The following is a 24,946-nucleotide window of genomic DNA, read 5'->3' as shown; positions in this document are numbered from 1 at the left end:
CCACAGTTTACAGTTCTTAATGTAAGTGTTCCTCCACGTCTTGGGTTTCAGCTGATTTCTGCATGTACTGTGCTCCTTCTGGAAGTATCATTAGAATAACAGCTGCCTCCATCCCCAGCTCTGCTCAGTGTGTCTGCTGTGACACTTGGCTCCAGAGTAATGCAAAGTCACTGTGAGCACAATTTCTGTCTCACGTTGCCAGTCCTTGCCCAGACCAGAAGGTCTGACTTATGGGAGGTGCTGGCTGGAGCCCCCAGAGCTTTGTGTGCCTACAGCCAACTTCCATGAATCCATCTATCAGGCACATGGTCATCACAATTTAAATGAAAATGGTGTAACTATTCTTGGAAAACACATGTGTCTATGAACATCACTTGAATTAGTGTGGGGCTTTGTTCTGCAACTCTTCATTTCCAATAATTTTCCAGTTAACATTTCATTCTCCCAATGGCTTGCCATCATTCTGAAAACAAGAGTGTTATTCATTCCATTAATTCTCCAGGGATGCTGGTCCGACGCAGGGGGCAGGTAGTTGGCAATGCCAACTGCAGCGTCTTTCATTTTTTCTGGATATTCCTCTTACTGAAAGAATTAAAACGAAATTGTCATAGAGTTGTCCCAAGAACTGTGGCTGTTTTATGTACAGCAGGAGAAGTTTATCAGTTTACCTATCTGCAGTGGAGGAAACACTGCAGAGCCAATCTCATCCACTTGAAAACTGTCCAGCTCGCTATCCTGGGGGCAGAGTGCTTTCAACCAGTTGTGTAATATTTCTAGCAGCCATTTTAGAAATTGGAACTGCAATTGAATCAAATTTGGGAAAACAGGAACAGTACTAATGTAGCCTTCCTAGGGCAAAAGTTGAGCTGATGCTTCTTGTCCTGGGGCTGGGAAAGTCACTTTGTTTTCTTCACTTAAGAAGTCTTATTGCCATGGAATGGTTGAAAAAGATATGGCTCTGGCACTTAGAGCATTCTGTATTTCACTTACCTCTCTTTTCTTCATGTGCCTTTCCAGAACACCAACGTATTTATAATATCTATCTTACACATGCATATGCATATACATGTAGACATACACACAGAGAAAACACAGCTGGGCTCCAGCTGAACAGCAGGAGGGAGGTACACCCACACAACAGTAGTCTGCTCTGTGAGTCTGCCAGTGCTGCCAGGGCTGCCTTGGTCTCGACTGCTGCAAAGCAATAACAGATGTAGCACTGCACCAGCCCTGGGACTAAGAAGAATTAGGCTGACTTTGAACTGCATTTGACATCCTCAAGCAATCATAAATTCAATTTATTTTACAATGACTTGACTGCAAAATGGAACTGATGACTGATTCTGAAAACCAGCAGTATGGCTCCCTTTTACATTAAAGAGGGTTTTGCAATTGCATTCTTGAATTCTTTCCTCCTAAAGAGTTAGCTTTACAACTTGTATTTGTAGATCAGCTTGAGTAAAGAGTACATATATATATAATCTTTCTTGGACATGAATTTAAAGTGTGATGCCAGACTAAGAGTACAGTGATACAAATAAGCATGGCAAAACCGGAGCAGTCTTTGCTCGGAGATATTTTATCATTTAACTAGATTGTCAAGGTCATTTACACTACTAGATCCAGTCAAAAGATATCACATCTTAAATGCATCACTGCCGGAAGGGCGTCCCTGTCACTGTCCCTCACTTCTCAGAATGAAATAATCTCTTTTAAACTTCCCTAACCTCTACTTCAGACCTGGGAAGCCATGTGCAACACTAAGTGCCATGAGTGACATTATTCTCTGGTTATTTACAAATGATCAAGTTATTAAAAATGAGAAAATATTAAGCCATTCTCTACCTAAACATGTTCTTTTCACTGTTCACACTTTTCATGCACTTTTAACATGTTCTTTCATTTGGACAGCGAACACTTTTCCACTGAAAATATCACCATAGGCAGAGAAACAAAGAAGGCCTGGATCACTTAAATCCAGAATGTGTGTATACAACATCAGGTTAGAAAAACAAACCATGGGCTGCAAATGGAAATCATGAAGTCATTTTCACAGCAAAGGACTCATAACAGCTGCAGGTGTAAGACAGCACTAGACTGTAACCATTCTCCTGCTCTAATTACACTAGAAACACAGTATAGATATCATATTTTTCAGTGTCCTGGGGTGGCAAAGGAGTTTTCCAAATCCAGCAGTACATTCAGCTTTTAGATTAAGTCCAATCATGGTTATTTGGACGCCATCCTTCTCCCATCAGGGATGACTTCTGTCTTACATCCCTGCAGGGATACGGCAGTTGAGCACAGGCCAGTGGAGATATCAGCTTCATATTAGAGGCACCTCCACATATTGCAGCAGGCAAAAAATTGATGTGGCAGCAGAAATCTATGGCTGCTGCTGCTTTTGGGGACAATACACTGGTACACATCACAGTTTTTGCTTTCAGAGTTCTTTTAAACAAAATAGAGGCAAAACACAATAAGCAGAGATACCTGAACTGAGATGAGGAAATTCTAAAAATGGGGTACAGGCAGACTTGTATTAAATAACTGCAGCTATCTTTAATGGGTGACCAGCTCTCACCAGGAGTCCAAATCCAGACTTCTTGAAACAAGAGAGGGTTTTAAAAAACCAAGAATAGAACAAAACATACAGAACTGGAGAAGAAAGCAAGTACCCAGCTGGCAGGATGGTGATAACTGCTACAGAAAGAAGTATATTCACTTCTTCTTCCAACGAGAAGAAACAGAGAGTGCCTTTGAGATGCACAAAGCACCTGCTGCAAAAGACTAAACAGAGATCCTTGTTAAAGTTATATTTGTATTTCTGCACATTACTTGCTTGCGTTTTTTTTTTAAATACCAAATTCCAAAACAGCCTAATCAAAATGCATTCTTTGCATATGTAATTAATGCTGTCATTCGAGTACACATTTTCTGTGAGCTCATGCATGAGAGTAACTGCTCATTAAGTAATTACATGTCTACCTGGTTTTTCCAGTGCAGTAGAATATATCTGGAATTTTACAGGCATACTTGGTGCTGAATAATGACATCATGAGCAGAATCAGGTACAGAATGGCATCTTTACAGAGAGTGCCCTTCCAGGGGGCCATTATATATCCCTTAAAAAGGAGACAGTGTTTTTCGTTCTGCTGGAAATACAAAGGCCAGTGTCACCTTCACATCTACTTCTGTTATCATATGGATTACTGGCCAGGTGTTGCTGGCATCCAGATCCCCTCATGATCTCTGGACATGAAACCAAGCTTTCAGGGGGACTATTGGCAGTGTCCACTATAAGCCTAGGTAGAGGGCTTTCCATGCCTGAGCCTAAAAGTTGGGTTTTTTTTTGTAAAGCATGAACCTGAGAAATTCAGGATTTCACTCTTTCTGAAGAAGGTCAAGATTTGATTACAGTGGATTGAGCAGTTGCTAGCAAATAAGAAAAATATCTGTTTCCTCAAAGATGACAGTAGGCAACTTCTTTACAAAGTTTTACCAGGGAATCTTTAAAAAATATTTGGTAAAGTTCAAGAAGCAGAATCATATTATTTTTATGGAAAAGTTCCATAGTTTTGAATTATCTAGCTTTGCTTTGGTTACATCAACAAAAATCTGGACAAGGAGAGTAATGATTGGGAACACAAGAACTATGTGGAACTCTTCTGAAAAAACAAGCAAGGAAAGCAGAAGAGGTATTAAACACTGTTCTCTGATTTTAGAATAATCATGCCTAAGTACAACATTTGGCATCATTTTGTCCTTATTTTCAATGGGTTTCAATGATAGCGTGTCATATAGAGCAAAGTGAAGTTGACTCTGTTGCCTTCTTAAAGCCTTTACCCTGGATTTTTTATCTGGGAAGAGAGCTGAGGTGCAGAGGCATCAGACAAAGGAATAATGAACTCAATTAGGGCCTTGATTAAGACGATGTTTCCCGCTCTATCATCACTTCCTTTTGATGCACGAATGCTAATGTTGGCTTCGTAATTACGATCCAAAGCAGCAATTAGTAACAGTTGCTTATTGCTTTGAGAATGCCAAATATTAAATGTTACTGCCTGCCAGACCCCTCACCCTTGAAAGATGTCAGAGCAACTTGCCTTTTCCCTCAGCTGAGAGCAGAGCATTCTTACCTCATCACCTGCCTAGCTGATGCAACATAAATCTATCACCAAGGACCCACTGCTGTCATTCCACTGGTAACTTCTAGTGGTTCATAACCATTAGCAGGAACTTATGAGATTTTCCATAATGTGGAAAGCAACTGTGATCTGTTTGCTTTAGGGGGAAAACACACACATGCTGGCAAAACCTCTTGAACTAAATGACCAAATGACCCAAAAGAGCAAATCAGCAGCAACTCCAGTAACAAGTCCCAGATGCTCAATCCCACGTCCTGTGCACTGGATACTGGATCAACTGTTGCACATGGGCAATTAACAGCACAACCCTATGTGAGGTCCCACACACCTCTGCTTTCCTCTTCCTTCTCATTCACTAAAAGCTTTTTTAAAATAAGGAAAAGTAGAGTTTTCAGATACCTTTTAATCATGTGCACCCACAAAATGAAATACATGTCAATCTTGGACAGCCAGCTCCAACATGCATAGGGTCCCTTGTCCCATTTAAGTAAGAATACAAGGAGAGCAAAGCATTACCTTCTTCTCCAGCAACACAGTTTCCAACAGCCTCCCTTTCCTGGTCAGCCTGGCTGGAAACTGCACTTCCACTTTTTGTCCTTCGAAGAACACTGAATGCCTTGTTTATTTTTTTAAAAGATCTGCTTCTTATAGTGGAGCGTTCAAAGTGTCGAGCTGCAACAGCAGGAAAAAAATCAATACGTTTAAACAGTTTCAGACCCACATAATTTCTGCAGCTTTCAGCAGAAAACAGGGCAAAACAGCAACACTTTGGTGTCATGACTCCAAGACAACACCCACCTGCATGGAGGTACAATTATCCTACCTCTGTCCACCTCTCCTGTCTATTCTACCAGCCACATGCAGATATCTGTACCTGCAAGTGTGGCAGTATGGGAAAAAATAATCCTTGGTCAGGGCAGAATCAGCAACAATCTAGAGAAAAATGTACAGAAGAGGAAGAAACACTGCTCTTCTCAAGCTACATAAGTTAGATCCCCCCCACTCCAAAAAATCTGGAATTTGTTGCTGAAAATTTTTGTTGCTGAAAATCCACTACTGCCTCAAAACCCTGCAGTGCTTCCAATCTGCCAACAATATTATGACAAAAATTCAAAGATTGTCAGGTGGGAGGGACCTACTAAGTCACATCTTCTAACTTGGGTAAGACAACGCAAAAAAAAATCATAACAGCTTCACTCTCCTTTCCATCCTATTGAAGATATCGTCACTCTTTTTGTTCTCTGCATGCTCGCCAAACATTGTAATCTAATAATAAAACATTCCCCCAAACCAGACTGCAGCTTTTAAACTCGTGGGATTTAATTTCATCCTGATGTTCTTGCTCTGTCCCTTTCCATCTCTCTTTCTGGATGCACAGAAGGGGATATTGCTGCTCTTCATTTAATCTTCCTTCAGCCCTTCATCCATTCTCCCAGCACAGAGCTCGTGCATCACAATAGTATGATGAAACATAGTTTTGGCTTCACAGACTGCAAATACAAGAATTGACCTCACTGTTAATACTTCTACATAAACCACATTTTTCAATTGCGATGCTCATCAGAGCCAGGTGCTATGCCACAGGGTGAAGAATCAAGGCAAGGAACATCTTGTCCTCAACTGCTGTTATTTCAGCAGAAATAACAGTTCTGAAGTGCTCCTTTCTTGGATTCTGGCAAACACTCCCCAAGCTCTCAGAAACCTCTCATCATCTGTTTTACTGTAAATACTTGTCAACTGCCAAACACAGTACCAAAAAGATTTGTGCGTGTGTGCCCATCACATGGTCTCTAGGGACTACCTGGGCCATCATATTTTGCTGAAGCCATTGTTGCACCATCTCCCTGGTACTTCATACACCCCAAAGGAGCCTACTTGCCTAAATAATCTTTCTTGAGACCTGCAGTTTGCCTGTGTGCAGCAAGTCTTCAGATAAATGTTGCCACTGGATAAAAAAATTTGTTTTTCACCTGAAATAAATTGGGTTACTGAAGTCCCATTTGGAAAAAACCATTTCAAATTTTTCATTAAAAAAACAACATCCTCCACCAACACGCATTTCACAGAAAACAGATGCTGGAAGAAGCCACCAGGCTCCAAAACCAACCCTTTGGGTCCTTACCTTTGTTGCGATTGCTGCAGTGCAGGTCCCTGGGGCCACTACCTGACTGACTGTCCTCCGAGGTGGGGCTGAAGGCTGGGTTCACCAGTCCTGGCTCATCGGTCATTAAGGCGATGGCTGCAGCTGCAGAAAGCTCAGGGCCCAGAGAAGCTACTGCCAGGCTGGAGCTGCGGTCCGGGGTGCAATCTTGGGAACGCCGCTTCCGCTCCTTGGTAAGGCCATAGTGGGATGCTCCTTTGCATCTGAGGAGAAGGTAGGAAAAGGAGACGTGATTACAAATTGTATTGAAATGTTGCCTACTTATGGTAGTTGGTCAGTCCTGGGGAATTACTCAGAGTGCAAAATGTGACTGTTACAGTGGATGATGATATACAGGCATGGATCAGGAGGAAAAATGCCAGTCAATCGTGAAGAAGGGAAACTGTTTTCCAAACCAGCTGAATTTACATAGGAAGTCTACTGATGGTCAAGAGAAGAAAGAGAGTTGCAATGCAAATTTCAGGCCCATAGTACCATATATAAACATTCAGTGTGGATGAAGAAGGACCCATGAATAGGTGGCTCGTTACACCACAGATTGCAGCCTGTAATTTTCCCCTTGCCTCTGGTTAACAAAGGAGAGCATGGTGGGATGTAGCAGCTTCTCAGTTTCTACTGGCTGAGTGAAAGGCATCTCACCCTGATCCACGCTCTGGCCAGCCTGCCTGATCACCAGGCAGTGACACCAGGAGCCCAACGCCACATTCATTCATCCTCTCCAATCTCAAGGCTGGTTCTAAAACAATACCAGGGAAAAATCCAGCTCCTACATTCTGACTTTTGACCCCAGCTGTCTGCTCTGGGTTCATCCCAGACAGCAAGATTGGGACAATGCAAGGCATTTCCTTCTCAGATTTCCTAAAGACTGTCACTCCAAGCAAATTAGAGGTTTCTGTGCTCTTCTTGGTTCAATATTTAATTGAAGATATAAAGTAACCAAAGAGACAGAGTGGCCCAAGGAGATAGCACCTGTGACTTCTCTCCAGCATCACTTTTGTGCCCTGTGCACTCTCTGGAACCTCATTTACCACGTTAAAAAAGAATCCACCTTTTAATCATGACCTAATGAGCTTGACCTACTATTTGCTGCTACATTTCTCTCTTTCTTCATAGCAGAAGCTAGCTTATGACTTTCATAAAAATACCCTGCAGGATGAACTCACAGAAATAGCTGCAGAAATCCTTAGGGATAGAAAGCTCTCTGTAATATATGGCATGCACAAAAGGCAATGCATAATACATACCATACACAGCGCTAATGGGTTAAGTGTCAGAAAAAAAGTAGTATGCTGAGTAGAGGTCTTGGGAGAGAGATGATTTATGAAAACTGTGCCTGGGACTGAAAGATGAGATGAGGATGAATCGCAGAGCTCTCTGTGTTAGCTTTGGAGCAGTGACTTAAATTCTCTTACAGCATTTGCTTTTTAAGAGGGAATTAAATTAAAAACTTTTTAAAGCATTGAATTATGATTTACCATCACTTACCTCATACCACTTTGGATAACTTCCCTCTTACAGAGGAAAAAAAACAATCTGTATCACACTGATGCAGTTGTGTGGGAGCTTTGTACATACATTAAGCTTTGGATGAGAATGCCTGTGGCAGAAGCTATTTCTAAACCCTTTCAGAGCAAAAAAAGATACATCTCAAAAGAAAATACTCCCTTGTGGAGAAGAGAGTTGCTTGACTATTTCAAAAGATCAACAGGAAGACATCTGGTGCACCTATTCCAAGCCAAGGCTGTGAAAAGGAGGGGAGAAGCCCTCCTGCCTCCATTGCAGTTCCTTCTTCCATAAACAAGGTCTAAATTCACCACTTGCTTGAGCTCTGTCAAGCTGTATGTCCACCAGCACCTTGCACCCAAAAGGACAGGCATGATATTCTCCTCGTATTACTTTCCTTGCCAGCTTGGTTGCTGTTGTTAGGGAATCAGCCCTGTAAATGCATCCTAAAATTATTATTATTTTCATTGGGTTGCATGAAAACCAGCATGAAGCATCTTCTCCTGTGTAACTAGTGACAAGACTCGAGTAGGCCTCAAGTTGCACCAGGGAAGGTTCAGTTGGATATTAGGAAAAATCTCTTCTCTGAAAGAATGGTCAGGTGCTGGAACAGGCTGTTCAGGGAGGTGGCTGAGTCACTGTCCCCCGAGATGTTCAAGAAATGTTTAGCTGTTGTACTAAGGAACATGGTTTAGTGGGGAAATATTGGTGGTGGGGGGACGGTTGGAGTAGATTATCTTGGAGGTCTTTTCCAGCCTTCATAATTCTATGGCTCTATGATCAGAAGGGGCTTCATGCAAAGATTTCCCCACGCAGCTGGAGGGTCCAGCTGCTACCGCTGCCCATCTGCTGATCACCCAGTAGCACCATCACAGTCAGTACTGCTGAAGACTTCACTTTTCTGTGCAAATATTAACTTGCTGCTGGCTGTGCTATAGACACCTGGTCACCAGCATCTGTCCAACTGCAGGAGCAGCTTCTGAATGCAGAGAGGACTGACAAAGTTTAAGATGTGGCTTATTGGAGAAGACAACTTATCATGACACAAAGCACAAAGGATATCTTTCTAATTCTGTCAGAAATAGTTAAAAGAGAACCAAAGCTCTCCAAGCATAAGCACTGAATCTATTTCTTAAATAACTGTGGCAGGAATAAATGAACATAATGCAAGCCTTCTTTCTTCAGATTAACACAGTGTCCTTGAAGAATGAAAAAAGTATTCAAACTTGTAATAAAATCTGCAACAGCATCTCTTCACTTTCATTGTTTTCCTTGTGCTGACACTGCTGTGATAACAGAAAACAGAAAGAGACAACTGTCTAAGTGGAATCATATTTATAGTGTCTTAGCTACATTTTTCCATATGGTTGGGTTTGGCTCCCAGAAAAGAAAGATCCATAAAACAGCTACATGCCAGTACTAATTATCTCCCTCACTGTGATTATTAATCAGCTGCCTGATTTACAGCTGGAGGAGAGGGATGGAAATCCCAGCAGGATACCTGACTAACGGGGGGCAGCCCTAGAATGAGCCCAGTGCTGTCTGATGGCCAAGGTGAACTGCAGATTTATGTTCCTTCTCAGTTGCTCTGGACAGAGGGTAATTCCATGCAGCCGTCTGATATCGAAATGATTTGAAGGCAGAAAGCGAGAGATAAAAACAGACATGAAAAATGTGTAGTACAGCCCATGATGTTCAAGTAGTGTCTCTAGGTGTGTGCAGCAAATTCAGAAAATGGTTTCCTCTGTTTGCACAACCTCTTTTGTCAAGCAGCAGCGTGCCATCTGAAATACTGCCTGCGTGATGGCTACCCTCCGTGCGGGGAAGGATTACTCCCTCCTGCTGTGGCAGGAAATCCAGTGGGGATTGGAGCCACAGATCTGCTCACTTGCTCCATGGCCTCTGATAAAACCCAGGCCAAAACAGCTTCAGTATAATAGCTCCCTTCTGATCTTACATTGCAAAAAGCCTCCCACAAACTGTTCTTAGAAGGCCACAGAGGCTGCTGAACCTTCACCCGGCGCTGCAGACCTAGATCCAAGGCTTACCATGCCTGTGCCTGGCTCTGCATGCGAGGGGTCCTGTGGTCTCATCCCCAGTAGCAGCATGTCCCAAGTGCTGGAGTGAGGGATCCAAAACCTCATGTCTGCCCTAACTTGGTCTTACTGCTTATCAAAACAAGCTTTTACCAAATCCACAGCCAACAGAAACATTTCCAAGTTATTTGCAAATTCAAGTGAAAGAATTGGTTTTAAAACAAGGATGCATTTGCCTTGCAAAATCCCTAACTCACACTGTGGAGCAAGGGGAGCTGGAAAGTAAAGCTGACCCCAAGGACTTCCATCATCCTGGTGGATGCAGGGGCAAAACATAAAGGCAAACAAGGAAAACTTCACAGGCATTTCATTTCTAGTGATAAGAATATACTAAAATTATAGGCCAAATACATATATGACACATTTTCTCTCTGATAATCTGTCTGTGCCACCTTTCAGGCCAGCCCTCCTCCCTGTAGCTCACAACTGACTGTCCAGGCAGGGACTGGCAGTGGCTCTAGAGCAGCAGCAGCACACAGTCGTGCTGTGGTACAGAGCAGCAGCAGTCCCTGCCCATGTTGCACTGCACTTTCCTGACCTCACTTCCAGCGTTCTCATATTTTGGTACTGTTTTGTTTCAACGCAGCTGTGGCGGACACATTGTATGAGTGCAATTAAGAATAATGTATACAAAGTACTCACAATTGCCCAGCAGAAGAAAATACTGCATAAAGGGCTGTCATCGCTGATCCCAAGCTAAGTCCTGATTAGTGCAGACAAGTATGTCTATGCCCTCTCTGCAAGCTCCACACAAGCCGGGATCAGGAGTACCAACAGCGTGCATCACACCCCGACTCCATCACACAGCCCCCTGATCGCTCCACTACTCCCACAGATCAGTCAGAAAGGCTGATGGAGACAATGAAGGCCACCAACATCCTCATAACCTCCCCTTGTGAGGCTTCATGATGTGAACCTGCTGAGAGGCCCTTACCTTACCTGGAAGGCAGAGAGGATTTGAAGCAGTGTGGCTGCCTCACAAAGAGGTGCTGGCAGTTTCTGCCCCACAGGGACTGTTCACACAGTGCGTGCGTCAGCAAAGAGTGCAGCCCAAGCATAACCCAAACACCAACCATATCGATTTCTGGCCAAAAGCCTAAACTCTAAAGCCTCCCAAAACTCCACCCTAAGCAAGTGGACCAACTTGGTCAGTCCCCAGGCAGAGCTCACTTCAACTCTCTTCATCTTACTTGTGACAATAGCACACCAGAAACTGGAGCCAAAAATGAAAGAGAAGTGAAAAACCTGAACTCAAACTGAGTCTGGAGTTACGTACACATCTAAATGAAAAGGTACCAAATGCATATCTCAGTTCCAGACCAAGAAAGCCAGAAAAATCGAAATACTGAACAGTGAAGGTGATCAACACCTGCTGCTCCACGTACCCAATGGTGCAGCATTATCCTTGCTCAGAGAGTTGTGACTCCTGATCCTGAATAGAAAAGTCCTTCCTTTTGCTTTATACAAACATCACTCCTGGAACTGAGGGCTTAGCAACTTAATAGTAATAAAGAAATGTTTTTTTCCCTGATATTTCAAAGTTCTTCTATGGATTAATCTCTGCATGAATTCTGCTTCATAAAATAAATTCAATAAACTTATTATAATGGATTTGACTTTTCTGGTTTTAATAAAGGATTGTGTCACTTCAGGAGCATTCCTCAGTCTACTGTGATCACCAGGTATGGCCATGAATGTCCTGTCTACACTAAACCTTCCTTGGTATCCATAAAGAAGGGGACAAGCAGTTTAAAAAACAGAGCTTCAGCTACTGGATTCCCATTTACAAACACCAGTCGCTGACAGAAGACTGTAAAAGCCATGTCATAATTTGAAACTAGAAACAGGCCCTTTTCTACAACTGCACCCAAATATCATAATAATGCCAGCAACATTTCCAGATGCTCACCATTGCTGTGCTATGCACTCCTCATGCACTTGGCTGTCCTCTTTCTGATGGCTGCCTGTATCATAGTGCCAGAGGCTTGCCATTTTGTTGGGTGAAAGAATGCTCACTCTTCGTCCAAGTGAGAAATCTTTCACTTCAATGTCTCAGTAACAACATCAACAAAAGCCTTTTGAAGACAAATTTCTGACACCTAGGGGACTTGCACAGAATATCAGGGCTGGCTGGAGAGGAGGTTTGAGCCCCACAGCCTCCATCAGTTTGAGGATGAGCAATTCTATCCCATACTCCCATGAAAGCTGCTCTTCTCCCTGTCAGCACAGGGATAACCAAGACAGAAGTTCAGATGAGGCAAATGGCTTCTCTGACTTGCTGTCACAGAGATGTTCTCATATTATTCTCTCTCTACCGTCAACCAGAGACCTTTACTGAAGTATAAACACATAGCAGATTTAATGGTCTATATTTCTGCATTACTGCTCTATAAATATTTATAAAGATCCTCATAACATTTATTTCTTTAAGCTAAAGCTATTTAGCTTAACTACTTTCCCACAAGAAAGGAAAAACCTCTCAAAAATCTACTATTTCAGTTTAACTTTGCTTACCCCTTGTACGGTTTCCTAGCTTATTGTTGTTGTTTGTTTGTTTGTTTTTTGCTCTTTTTTTTCCTGCTTTTTGTTTTATTGAGGCCATCATAATTCAGTAAACTCTGGAACTACCTTACTAGTGAAGCCTAAGGTTGCGCTGTGTCCTATCTGTGAAGATCTGACCCCAGGGAAGGGCTGTCATTTTCACAACACTCTTGCACTATGAAACTGTCATATAAAATATATTTGAGTATTATATAAGGAACTTGTGCAGGCATATCTGTATATTTACTCTTCCATGTCATCTATTCTGCATGAATCTGGGTGCACTATCAGAAAAATAATTCCTTACCTATAGCTCCTATTGATTGAAAATAAAAGGCTGGCTAAGCATATGAGGAATATGCATATTGAGTATTGTTTATATTGACTATGTTTGTCATCAGCTACAATGATGTACTTTCCTTCCTGTGGTTTGGTTGCTGAGGACTAGGAGCAAGGAAGACCAGAGATTCTGGCACAGTCCCTTTAATGAGCACTGCTGAAGAATGGAAGAAGAGATGAGAGCTGAGTCCCCGCAGTTCCCAAAGCTACAAAGAGAACAGAGAGCCAAAGCTAGATACAAATTAAACAAGCACTCTGCTCTTAGCAACAGAAACCAAATTCCCATTTTAAATTTGATTGCTTATACTGTGGGATGAACCTCCAGATTTCCTATAAGCTTTCAGGACAGTTGAAAGAACTTGGAACTCATTTTTGTTCTTAAATGCACTGCAAAGATTGAATTTCATGTATATGCTACTGGTGTCATGTAACACGTAGTCATGTTTAAGTTTCTTTTCCCCTTAACTTGAAAAAGCACAAAGTTGCCTTTCAACAACAAGCATTAGCTTCTATTATGAAATATGTAAAAATTCCCATTAACCTCTATCATGGGAACAGAGAATTGGATGGAATAGGTAAACAAGACAAGTTGCCTGCAATTGTGGGCAAAAACCATGGCTGGGATTGTTGTGCAGCGATCCCAGTTGTTGAGAGAACGTACAAATTGTTGGTCCAGATTGCATTCCCTCCTTCCCCTGAAACCTCTTCCAGACCATTGCTCTGTCACTGATGATTTTGAAGCTACAGCTGTACTGATTTCTCTTCAAGATTCAAGCACTGTTTCAACTTCTAGTCTTAAGCCTTTCCATTAAACTGCAGCTGTGTTACTCGTAGGAAAACGAAGCTGAAAAATGGTAGGGACAGCTTGGATGGGCATGTCAGCACATAGGCTGGAGATGCTGGCTTCTTTTATTGATTAACACAGTTCCTGCATTATGCCTGACACAACCACTGTTTCACAGAAAATACTATCTAGAATTTCATTTGTAGTTTTGCCCTCTCTTGTTCCTCCCTGCCCATTCCCAGGCCAGGAGTGCTCTGAGAACTCCCAACAGCACAGGCAGCCTGCTTCCTGCTGGCATACCTTCCCTAGTGAAGCTCTTAAACCTAACACCTGTAGAACACAAGGAGATCTCAAGCAACAAAAATGAGGAATTACTCATAGCAACAGAGTGCAGTCAGCCTATTAGTTATTATTTGATTTCTATATTGCTATAAACAAACATTTTTTGTCACAGGGATGTTACTGGGCACCAGCACACGATCAGAATGGACTTTTGTGATGAAAAACAACAGCAATATTTATTTATGTGGAACTTCCTCAATTAAATACCAAACTTCCTGAAGAGAAATCTAATAACATTAAACATATTTCATGTACTCTACTTACACTAGCTGACACAACGAAGAAAAACAGAGTAGCAGCACACATGGCTAGATTTTCTCAGGTGCTTCTTTACCACTAGAGCAAGGAATCCACAAGTACGTGAGTAGGATATTCAGAGCAAAATGAAAGGGGAAAAAAAAGACACATGAAATCAGCATTTTTGAGACAGTAAGAGCCTGGAAACATTGTAAATGACTTCTAGTGCTATTAGCATTCAACAGCTTTCAATAAATCATTGCTCTGATTGAAGTGATATATGAAAGCTCTAAAGTACCAAAAACTCCTCTAGACAACAGCAACAGTGGAGCTTGATTAAAAATCTATTAGGTGCTTCCATCATTTTGCAGAATTGCATCATTTTCTATGCAAAACACTTTAGAAGCTTTAGCCTTTCTCTGCTCTCAAAGAGTAAAACTAAACATTGCCTCAAGAGAAATTGACAAAATTAAAATTTGAAACACACCCAAGAGACTTCTTCATGGAAAACATAGGTGTCTAGCCATACCTATCCATTCTTTAATACACAGATGGTACATATGAGCAGCAATAGCATACAACAGTGTTAGCTGGGTATTTGGAAAATAACACGATACTTGTCATCAGCAGCTGTCAACTTCAAGTCTGATTTTAAGCCCGCCCAAGATGGCACAAAGGGCAACATGGATATTCTGCAGGCTACCTTAACCACTGGTTTTGCTTCCTAATAGTAAAGAAGTGACATCTTTTTGCATTAGAAATTGAGATCATATGCAGTGAGAATGCAGCAAGATTACCAGGTATTCATCTTATTTAGAGTCTTAACTAAAAACTGAACCTGGGGAAATCAGAGTATTTGTACAAAGCTTTAGAAATAGTTAATGTTGTTAAAATCAAGCTATCTGTGGCAAAAAAAAATGACAAGTAAAAGGGCAAATTCTTAAAGCATTAAGATACTAAAACTCATAATTTAATTTAATCCTCTACAGTGTTTTCTGATTTATATGGTGTACATATAATTAATATCAAGAATATATACTGAACCTGTTGATTCATATGTTTTTCAAGATTATTCAGTGTTTTGATCACTGGATTATACTCAACAGGTATAACCAGTCTCCCGGAACTTAGTATCTCAGCATTCTCTTCCGCTCCTATTATCCCCACCTATACTATTAAAAGTTTATGATGTAGTGTGTAAAATATGTTTGCAATGGAATGAGGAATTTTGGTTCATTAACAAGAGTTACACTAGGAAATGACATTATCAGTGTAGGTTGATTCTTTCAATTATAGATAGAAGAGCCTGCCAGACAGAATTTTGTATTTACGCATACTTAGCACACATTTCTTTTCCATATTACTTGACATATAATTGCATTTACCTTAGTATAGAATTACAATATCTGCTATGTCACAAACTCAGCAAGTGAACAGGTTTGAGGCTTCCATAGGTACGAAGCAGTGATATATATGCACACAAGATTTTAATTGTAGAATAATTCAATTTCAAAGTTTTTTCAGCCCAAGACTTGGATTTACTAATATGCTCTTCAATGGAATTAGAAATTGCAAGTAACAATAGGGCTGTGGCCAGTAAATAATGAATACAGTCTTTATACCTTACTGACAAAATATGGCACGAAGGGCCACCCACAGATCTAGCACAGTCAGGTGGCACTTGCCTCTGACCTCAGTGACTTGAAAATCACATAAGGTCCCTTTTGGGTCAGCATGGATATCTAAATTACGTCACTAACATATCTTGGTAAACACTGTGCTCTGAAATCTGCTCCCTTGTGAGTAAGGTCAGAAAAGTGAGGTCTTAACATGACTTCTCAGAAGTTGAAAAAACACGGAGGTGCCATTCAGCTGCCCATCCGAGTGTTGAACAAACATCTCTGCCACCACAAGAAGCATTCTTAAGGCAACACAGATGTTCCTCATTTTAAAAAGCAGTTCTCCTCTCTTATCACATTCAATGTCTAATATTCAGCAAGGACCTCAAGTCAGTCCCATAAGAAATGAACTGTATGTGACTCATGAGTCATTGTGTCTTACATAAAACCCTTAAAAAATATGGGCTCCTTGAAGGAGAAGGGAAAACATTTCCTGCTGTATCACAGAACTTAGTTTCCAAGATTTCAGCCTAAACAAGTTTTTACACTGGCATAAGAAGTACAGAAGTCACACTGTTGGTTAAGTATCTCACTGTATGAATTTCTGTGAGGAAAACAGAGCCATCCGCACATTTTAATTCTCAATCTTGAGAAATGCCATCCTGTCTTCCACTCACCCTTCCTCTGCAGTTCTCTCCTTATGTGCATGGCCGGAAGAAAATGGACCAGGAGGAGGTTATGAGCCAGTTTTCAGAACAAAACTTTCAAAACCCATTGAGTATCCTCACTGACTGTGGTTTTACGGGTTCCACCCGGTTGAATACAAGATGTTTCAGTGAGATACTTCACTCTTCCATTAAAATAAACACATACTATAAAAACATTTAAAGACTCCAGAAAGTCCATATCCAGCCACAGCACAAGCATGGCTGGAATGTTGTTTACGGTCTTCTGAAAGCTCACACAGTAGGAAGTGCTCACTGTATGATGCTGTAAAAAATATGAAAAAATACTTTTCTCAAATCATCACTTTTTAATAGAACTATCAGAAATACTTTAAACCTTAACTCCTTTAGCCAAATCTGAAAAAAGCTCAATCCACACAGCCTTCTCTTTCCACAGGCTGTGCTGTGCTCACTACCAAAAAAACCATTCAACAACACAGCTATGTGGTTTCACACCTGTTGTTCAGGGACTACTGTTAGCAGTAGTTTGGCAAGGGAGGCTAAGAGAGCTCAGGCCCTCACACCTCAATTTTTGGGAATGTTTTAAGCACTAAAACACAAGTTTGGGTAAGGCTGAACCCTGCGTCTCCTTTTGAAGCTTAGCCCTGATGCTGCAAGTATAGATTTGGAGAGATGGGTTGAGCAAGAGGCAGCTTGATGCTATCACCAAATGAAAAATGATGCCTGGGGAGGGGAAATCTGGCTTCGAAGGCTGCTGTGGCTTTTTTGATTGAAGCTGGGAGAATTGTAAGAAAAGTCATTGTCCTCTGTTAGTCCAGCCATATCTTCAATATCATCAATGCAAAAGAGTCCTTCTTAGTTTTAAGGTGAAACTACAACCCTTGAAGCTTCAAACACAGGTTGAAAACCTCCATAAAATCTGTTATATATTCTTAGACCACCAGGAAACAACTGATGAATCAATGGAGATAAAGTATAAACCATTGTGGAAGCAGGGATCCAACCCTGGACTTCCTCAGCTAAAAAAGATGCTTTATTAATTGGTTACTGTATTTTCAACAACACAAAATGGATTTCCCTGACAAAGGCAAATACGAGAAGCAGAAATAACTTCTGCACTTTTAGCCCAAATTGATCAGACTGTTGCTTTCTCATATTCATTAGCTTGTAGATTCCGTCATGCATGAATAAGTAAATGCAGGGATTTCACTCTTTTTGTTATTATTTTTCAATTAATTTAAGAAATATTCATAGTAAGAGGTAGCCATTTCATATCGTCCCATTACAAAACACATTAACTTATTACTCATTCTGTTAAAATACAGTACAGAGAAAAAAAATCCAAAAATATTCTTTAGGAAGTTGCTATTTAATTCTCCCTGTTACACCACTGCAGCAATGGAAATTCCGATATTCAAGTGCTAATAAATATTTTCACTTTAGAAATTAAAGTATAAGGTTCATGCATGCAGCCGGGCAATTAAAACCTCACAGACAGTACTGGGCAGCAGGTTTGTAGAATCAAACACTGGGCATGAGCTGCAATCATATTCCTTCATGTTACATAGGACTGGGGTCTTGACCCTACTATCCTAGAAGCGTGCACTACCTACTTGACCTTGGTATTCCTTCAAAATGGGTCCAGGCTGCCATGCAAAAGACTTGAAATGAATCTGAGCTGTGAATGCTCTGTGACAGGCTATGGCATCTCAGTGACTCAGCCAGCCCCTGAGCCCGAGGCTGTTCCAATGCAGACTGAGACTTCGTTAACGTCACAGTTTAAGTAGGCTTGGGTCTTGTGCTGTGACGATAGCCTCCTGAAGGAAAGCCAAAGTGGCATAGGAAATGATGTTGGTTTGTTATTGGCTCTTAAGGGGGAAAATTACAGTCTGTCTTCCTCAAACAGAGGTGACCCTGTCCGTTCTGAAGGGAGCTGGCAATCTGAATGCCAGCAGTGTGCTCACACTGTGTCTCACTGCCTGCTCATTTTCACAGCAGTGCTATGACCCATGTCATGGTTCAAGGTGACTCAAACTGTCACCCCCTGTCAGGATCTCCAGCTGGACATCTGTGTTAGTGCCCTCTGGATGGCAGCTGGTGCCATTGGGCTTGTTGGCAACCCAGATCTAGACATACATAAACCAAATTCTACTCACTTCATGCAAATATAACCCCGACAGCCTGTCAATGCAGATGGCTAATCCAGCCAGACTGACCAGCTTTATAACACAGAAAGTATTATAAGGTTACAATAAGAAAATTTTGTCTGGTTCCAAAACATTTGCCCGCTCCTAAATACAGACATTAAAGATAACACTTTTTCTACCTAGACAGACTAAACAAAACCAGCAATGCATTTAAATGTTTATACTAGCAAGTGAGACATCATTCTATTATTCAGTATTTTTTTCAGTTCCTCAGATCAGTATTTGGTAATTTACCATTGTCAGATGACTTTGCCTTCTGAAGGCTGAAGATATTCTTACATGACTGTGATACAAAGTAAGTTGCTGAAAAGGCAAATCCAGATGCTTAGCACTCAGCACCAAGCATTTATAAGGCTGCAAAATGCAAGGAGAGGGAATAGGAAGAAAAAAGGTTAAAAAATACCTAACAATTTAGTGACAGTAAACAAAACAACAGCCTCGTAATAAATCATTTTCTTATTTCCTTAAAAGCTAATGAAGATGTTACAGCCTTGCGTAGGAAGGTTTGACAAGTAATGATGTTAAGGAGATCTTCCAAATCAGAGCACAAACAGTTCCACAAAGGTTAACCACAGCAGCCTCCAGAGATGGTGCTGCTTTACCAAGGGATTGTCTGCAGGAGGGAAATACATGATTTCTGTAGTGGTTGTGGAATAATACTGTAGCCACTCTATGTAGAAACACACATCCCAGAACAGCCTCCCCAGAGACATCCCTCTTCCAGAATAAGAGCATTCACCAGAGAAGCTTCCCTAGGTAAGAAAAACACAGTGACTTTATTACAGATCAACTTCAACTTAAGAACTTCATTATGGATTACTTTCCTGTGTTCTCAAGCCATCCCTCTGGGAGAACGCCTGCCCTTTCTTTCCTGTCCCCATTTTTTGGGCACCAAATGGGAACTGAGGGAGCTCTCAGTGCCAGGTATAGATGTTCACTTCCCAGAGTCATCCGTAACTCCAGGCTCTGCATCCAGAGCTCCTTTCTTCACACTAGGTAGAAGTTAAGTATACTCATGCTATTAGAACAGTTATGGCTTGTTTTGAAGTCTGCAAACATACCTGTCCTTTCTTTGCTCCACAAAGAATGCAGCATATTGAGGAACACACATTCGTAAGTAACACGAAGAAATGAAGAAAGATATCCTTTTTTCACTAGGGGAAAAACAGATCTTTTTTAACCCCTTTACTTTGATAACTTGTTTTCTGCTAATTAACATGTTTAAATTATAATTTAAACAACACTGTTGTGATAAACTGGAGGGAAAAAATGGTCCCCCAGTTCAGTAGGCAGATACTTTTGGCAGCATCCTTAATAAATGAACCCAAGGCAGTGAAAGGTGACTCACTTGGCCAACTATGTCTAGTGGAGGTTCAGGAAGAGTGAGGAAGTGACATTTTCTTGAAAGAAGACACTGTAGCTCACTACATGTTCATACAGGAGTAGGGTTTCAAAAAGTCCTTGAGGTCACATTTGCACTATAAAGGTGTGTCTTTCTGCAGAGTAACACTTGAGCTGTCATTCAACAGAGAGAAATGGAAATCTGATCCTAAGTGATCTTATGATTTATAAACCTGTTTTTAAAGTGGAATTCATAATTTGTAAAGTTAGTCAGATCCAGGCTTCCTGAGCAACGCTTTCAAGAAAAGATGATAGTGTGAAGAGATGTTTTGGAGACACCTATTGTGCTGTCCACTGAGGGCAGCTCCCTCAATGCTTTCTTCTACTTCTCTGGCATTTGCAACAATAACAGTATGCTGCCTATGGATCCCCTACGAGGAAGTGGCTATGGCTGTTACCCTCTCCTCTCCTCAGTCTCCTCCTTAGCAAGGAGACTGCTCCCTCCACGAATTGCTGTTATTCTTTTGCTCTTTGTGTATGGCAGTTTGGAGACATGACAGTGTCGTATGGTGCCAGACAAATCCCACTCTCCAGCACTCCCAGAAGGAGATGGGGAAAAGAATGCACTATAAGATCTCCATTTTACGGTGATCGACAATAAAATTCATCCCTGTGCCTGGGACATCAAGGAGAACAGAGATACCAGAAGAGCTTAGACTTCAACTTCATCTCTACTGTCAGCCAGAGGAGTGGGGAGAGGGATCCAGGATCCATCCCTAGCATTCAGCTATGTATTTCCACTCCTCCAGAAAAATTTTGTTAAAGTTCCTTCACCCCTAAACTTCTGTGATGATATGGATGACTGCAAAGCAGAGAGACTTTCCTCACTCAACCTTTAACTGGAAACCTGACCACACAGCAGTCATATGGGTCACTTCTTTACTATGAATCCTGCTACTCTCCTGAAAACATCCTCTTTAATAGGGACTTTCTGGTTGCTGTTCAAGTCACGGAGTTTCTGTCTGCCAATCCTGGAAGATAAATTTCAACAGCAACAACAAAAAACAGGAGAAAAGTCACAATTTTGTAACATCTGTTGTCATGCAGCTACCACTATTGTAAGAGACAGACAAGTGGAGCCTGAGGTTTGATGAAGCTCCCACACAGGATGATTTTTTTTGGAGGAGGTTTTTGTCACAGATATTGCAAAGCAATTGTTTCAACCCATTCACCCACATATTCTCAAGGGAGGTTTCTCAAGGTTCTGTTTTCTAAGATTGCTGTTTTACTAAAAACAGTGTGATATGAATCAGTGTGGTTAGAAATTCCTTTTCCCTCAAAAAATATTAGCTGGATCTCTGCTAATCTCTCTCTCTTTACATACATAAAAACTAGATGTTTGCCCATGTACACAAGTCTTCATTCTTCCTGATTCATTCCAACGAAAATCCAGAGTCATTTGATGAAGCCAGTGGAATAATATCTGTAAGGAATTAATCCAAAATCTTTCCATCTTCCATAACTTTTTCTATTGGAGTGCTGGAGTAGTAGATTGCATAACAGCAAGAGACAAGGTTCTCAAACCAAAAATTCAACTAGGTAAGAGGAATTGAACTATATTACAATCCCTATTTCCTTGGATTACTTTTCATCATTTATAGTGGGTTTTGTAGGAAAGTTTGCAATTCTTTTAAGGAATTCAATCTAGGTAGGTGGTAATTTAACTGGGAAGAAGATCAGTAGGTAAGACTTTAATTGTGTCAGCTCTACAAGATTTTAATTAGACGGCAGCTCTGTAGCTGAGCTATTTGATGGCCTGGATTAACTTATATTCACTCTAACAGGTAAATAAGTTCATCATGTCTGCTGAAGTGAAGTTAATATAAAAAAAAAAGTCTAATCCAACCTAGCCAATCCAGAAATCTTCCTTTGTTTTTAGCCTTCAGTTCAACATGTTCTGTTAAAGTTAAGCTCCACAGCTTGAATCCACAGTTTACCCACAATTTAATCCATAAATTTAAAATAAGAAGCGTAATTACCTCAGAGTTTTGCAGCACTGAAATAGTGCAAGGAGACAGAAGACACATCGCTCAGCACTGTTGTAGTCAGCCACATGGGTCCTTGGCCCATTTCTTTTTCCCTTTCCTCCCCTCTCTCCTTGTACAAGACAACACACTCTAAGGAATAGCTTTTTCACAGGCGTCAGGAGCTTGGAGATGACAGAAAGGAATAGATGGTGCCTCACAACTGCTACAAGGTCAGGGCTGGGGCAGCTCAAGCAGAAGCATCTCCCCATGGACTGAAACACTGAGTTCAAGTGACGTTGAGGTTACAGATGGGTTATCTCCATTCACCTGCCATGGTTAAATCCAGGACCAGCAAAGCTTCCTTGATTGATCTTGTCTCTGTATTTATCATAATGGTTACAGGGGAGCCCGTGTCCAAGAGAGTCTTACAGTTTTAAGCAGTATAAATGGTTGCTCATAGTGCCTGCTCCTCTTCCCTCTTTCAAACAGGAAAAACATGCTACCATCATCTTGGGTAGTGTTTGAAGCCACATTTCCTTCTGACCTTTATCCCTGCTCACTGCTGTACCAAGCAGTTCATTGCTAAGTTGTGGGAGAGGCAAGAACGGAGGTGTAAAGAAAACAAGCCAAGGTAGCCAAGGAAAGAGGAAGATTTAGGATAGACAGGAGCAGCAAGGTGGAAAACAGTTAAAGAAACCAGAACACAGTGTGACACTGGTCATGATGGAGACTGACGAGCATTACAAGTCATGTAAAGGGAACGAGAAGAGACACTCATGAATAAGGAGTTTCAAAATTAAGTCTTCTCTCAAAACATATATAGGGCAGAAGCAGTCAATTCACGCTTGACAGGTAGTGTCAAGAGAGCTTATGTAACAATGCAAAAAGATAAGTACCTATTTAAGAGCAAACTGTTATTTTTACCTAACATGCAAGCAAATCAAGCTCTCATCACAGACAAAAACCTTCATGCTGTCAGCTGTGAGTTCTCTTGGTGTTTGAAGCACCACAAGGCACAAAATCACTACGGTATTTTTTGCTTCGGTTGTCAACATCTATCTGCTAGGAACTGGAAAATAGGACATGAAGCACAGGAAGATCTGGACAACAATTAGCAGACCTTAACAAAAAGCAAGGAGACTATCACAAGTCTGTGAAATGCATTTTCTTTCTAAGAATGTGGCTATTAACTTCTCTGCATTACTGAGTTAGCAAAAGTATGAGGGATGTAACTAAGCATCTGCTGAAGAAAGGGAAGGAAAGGAAGAAGGAAGACAGGCTGATTCTGTTGGGAGATAGGTGGAAGGGGAACAAATACATTTTGGAAATCTCTGGTGTGGATTACAGCTCATCAGCTCTACAAGAGGGTTACTTGGTCTTGGCCTCTCATTATAAATTCCTTCTGTTCCCGTGGGTCATGTTACTGTTATTCAAGCCCAGACCACAAAATAGGTAGGTCTGCGAGATTCTGCATTTATTTGCTTTGCCTGTGCAACATATTAAGTCCAAGTTTGTATGTACACTATATATCTTATTAAATGCTCTGTACTGTTTTGATCTATTATCTTCTGATTTATTATGAACTTGAAAACCATAACCGTGTCTTCAAACCTACAGATGCTCAGACCACTGGGACAGAGCTGAAAAATTGAAATGCTGTAACCATTACTGTCCAACTTCATTACACTCATCCTCATGGAAGGATAGAACAAGAAATGTGCTGGAATTCAATCCTCTCTGAGGGAAGAAACTGGAAGCAGCATGCTTGCTAGAAACAGTGCACATGCAGCCCACTAAAAATCATCAAGATATGCTAAAATTTAAATGCAGGACTTATTAAAATGAGCACCAAGAAAAGTTCACAGACACGGCTCCAAGGAAAGCATATTTGTATGGCTATACTTTTGATTCACAACAACATAAAGCAGTTGGAAAACAGACAGGGAGAGCACAGCACATCCAAAGCACTGAAGGCTGTGCAGGATGTGCAGAGCTCTGACAGTCCTGTATGAAAGCTCAGGGGACACTGCACAGCATGGTTTGCAGTAGCTTTGCCCACCAGGTATAGGATCTCTTCATTTCTACACTGGTTCAGTTAACGCTACTAGTATAAATATTTCAATTATGGTCTGGACTGGGGCAACATAGCAGCAACAGATGTTTTCTGCCACGCACATCCCCACAACAGATCCCAGTGACAAAAGCAACCCCAGCAGTGCCGAGGGTGAAAATTAAGCACCAGAACATACACATTGCATTTGGGGTAGAATTTAATCTTTCTCTAGCAGTGTCACCTTCCTCCTGTAAAGATAAACTAGGGGCGATGTATCAAACACTCAGCCCAGAACCAGTGGCAAGTATTCTTCAGGAGCTAGTGCAGGTAAGTCATGACCACCTCTTTGGATTCCTGCTCCCACTGCAAAGCCTGTTTGGCTAAGGATTGTGTTGCAACATGATTTTCATATAAAGCACTTTTTTTCTAGCTGTAATTCAGCCTCTTGGCAGGAGATGCTCCTACATATCAAGTATCAGAATCAGCCTTGCTCATCCATATCAACCTACACATTCTCTTATAGTAACAGCAGCACAGCATACTTCCAGTGCCTTCCAGGACAGATTTGGTTAATTACACCCATCTCCTCTCCATAAAAGTCTGTTCCACAGGGAACATTCTTGGGCCTTTTGTATTGCTGAGTTATAAAATCCACAAGTGAAAGGGTCTCTTCAGATGCTCATTGGAAATCATTCCACTAATAATTTTACGTGGGCAGGACGGTAAAAGACAGTGGGGTTTACCAGTACTAACTGAATGTTATGAATAACATACAACAGCAATGCTTATCACAAATGGGAGGAGAAAAGAAAATATCCTGAATTACGCTTTCAAAATTAGTACTATCTGTTCTTAATAAAAC

At 41.2% G+C, this 24,946-nt stretch overlaps 1 protein-coding gene across 4 annotated transcripts in view; it reads right to left on the bottom strand.

The window, feature by feature from the left end:
* Positions 1-24,946, bottom strand: part of LNX1 (ligand of numb-protein X 1) — a 74,996-nt gene that overhangs the window by 24,468 nt on the left and 25,582 nt on the right. For all 4 annotated transcript variants that reach the window (XM_031553146.2, XM_010710201.4, XM_010710204.4 and 1 more), the window contains exons 3-4: positions 6,271-6,512; positions 4,665-4,820 (exon numbers count right to left, since the gene is read on the bottom strand). In XM_031553146.2, the coding sequence (XP_031409006.1) occupies positions 4,665-4,820; positions 6,271-6,512 (398 nt within the window). The remainder of the gene's footprint in view (positions 1-4,664; positions 4,821-6,270; positions 6,513-24,946) is intronic.

This window comes from Meleagris gallopavo, chromosome 4, assembly GCF_905368555.1.
Source record: "Meleagris gallopavo chromosome 4, MGAL_WU_HG_1.1, whole genome shotgun sequence".
NCBI lineage: Eukaryota > Metazoa > Chordata > Aves > Galliformes > Phasianidae > Meleagris > Meleagris gallopavo.
The sequence above is the reverse complement of the archived record's forward strand: the minus strand, read 5'-3'. Positions and strand labels throughout refer to the sequence as shown.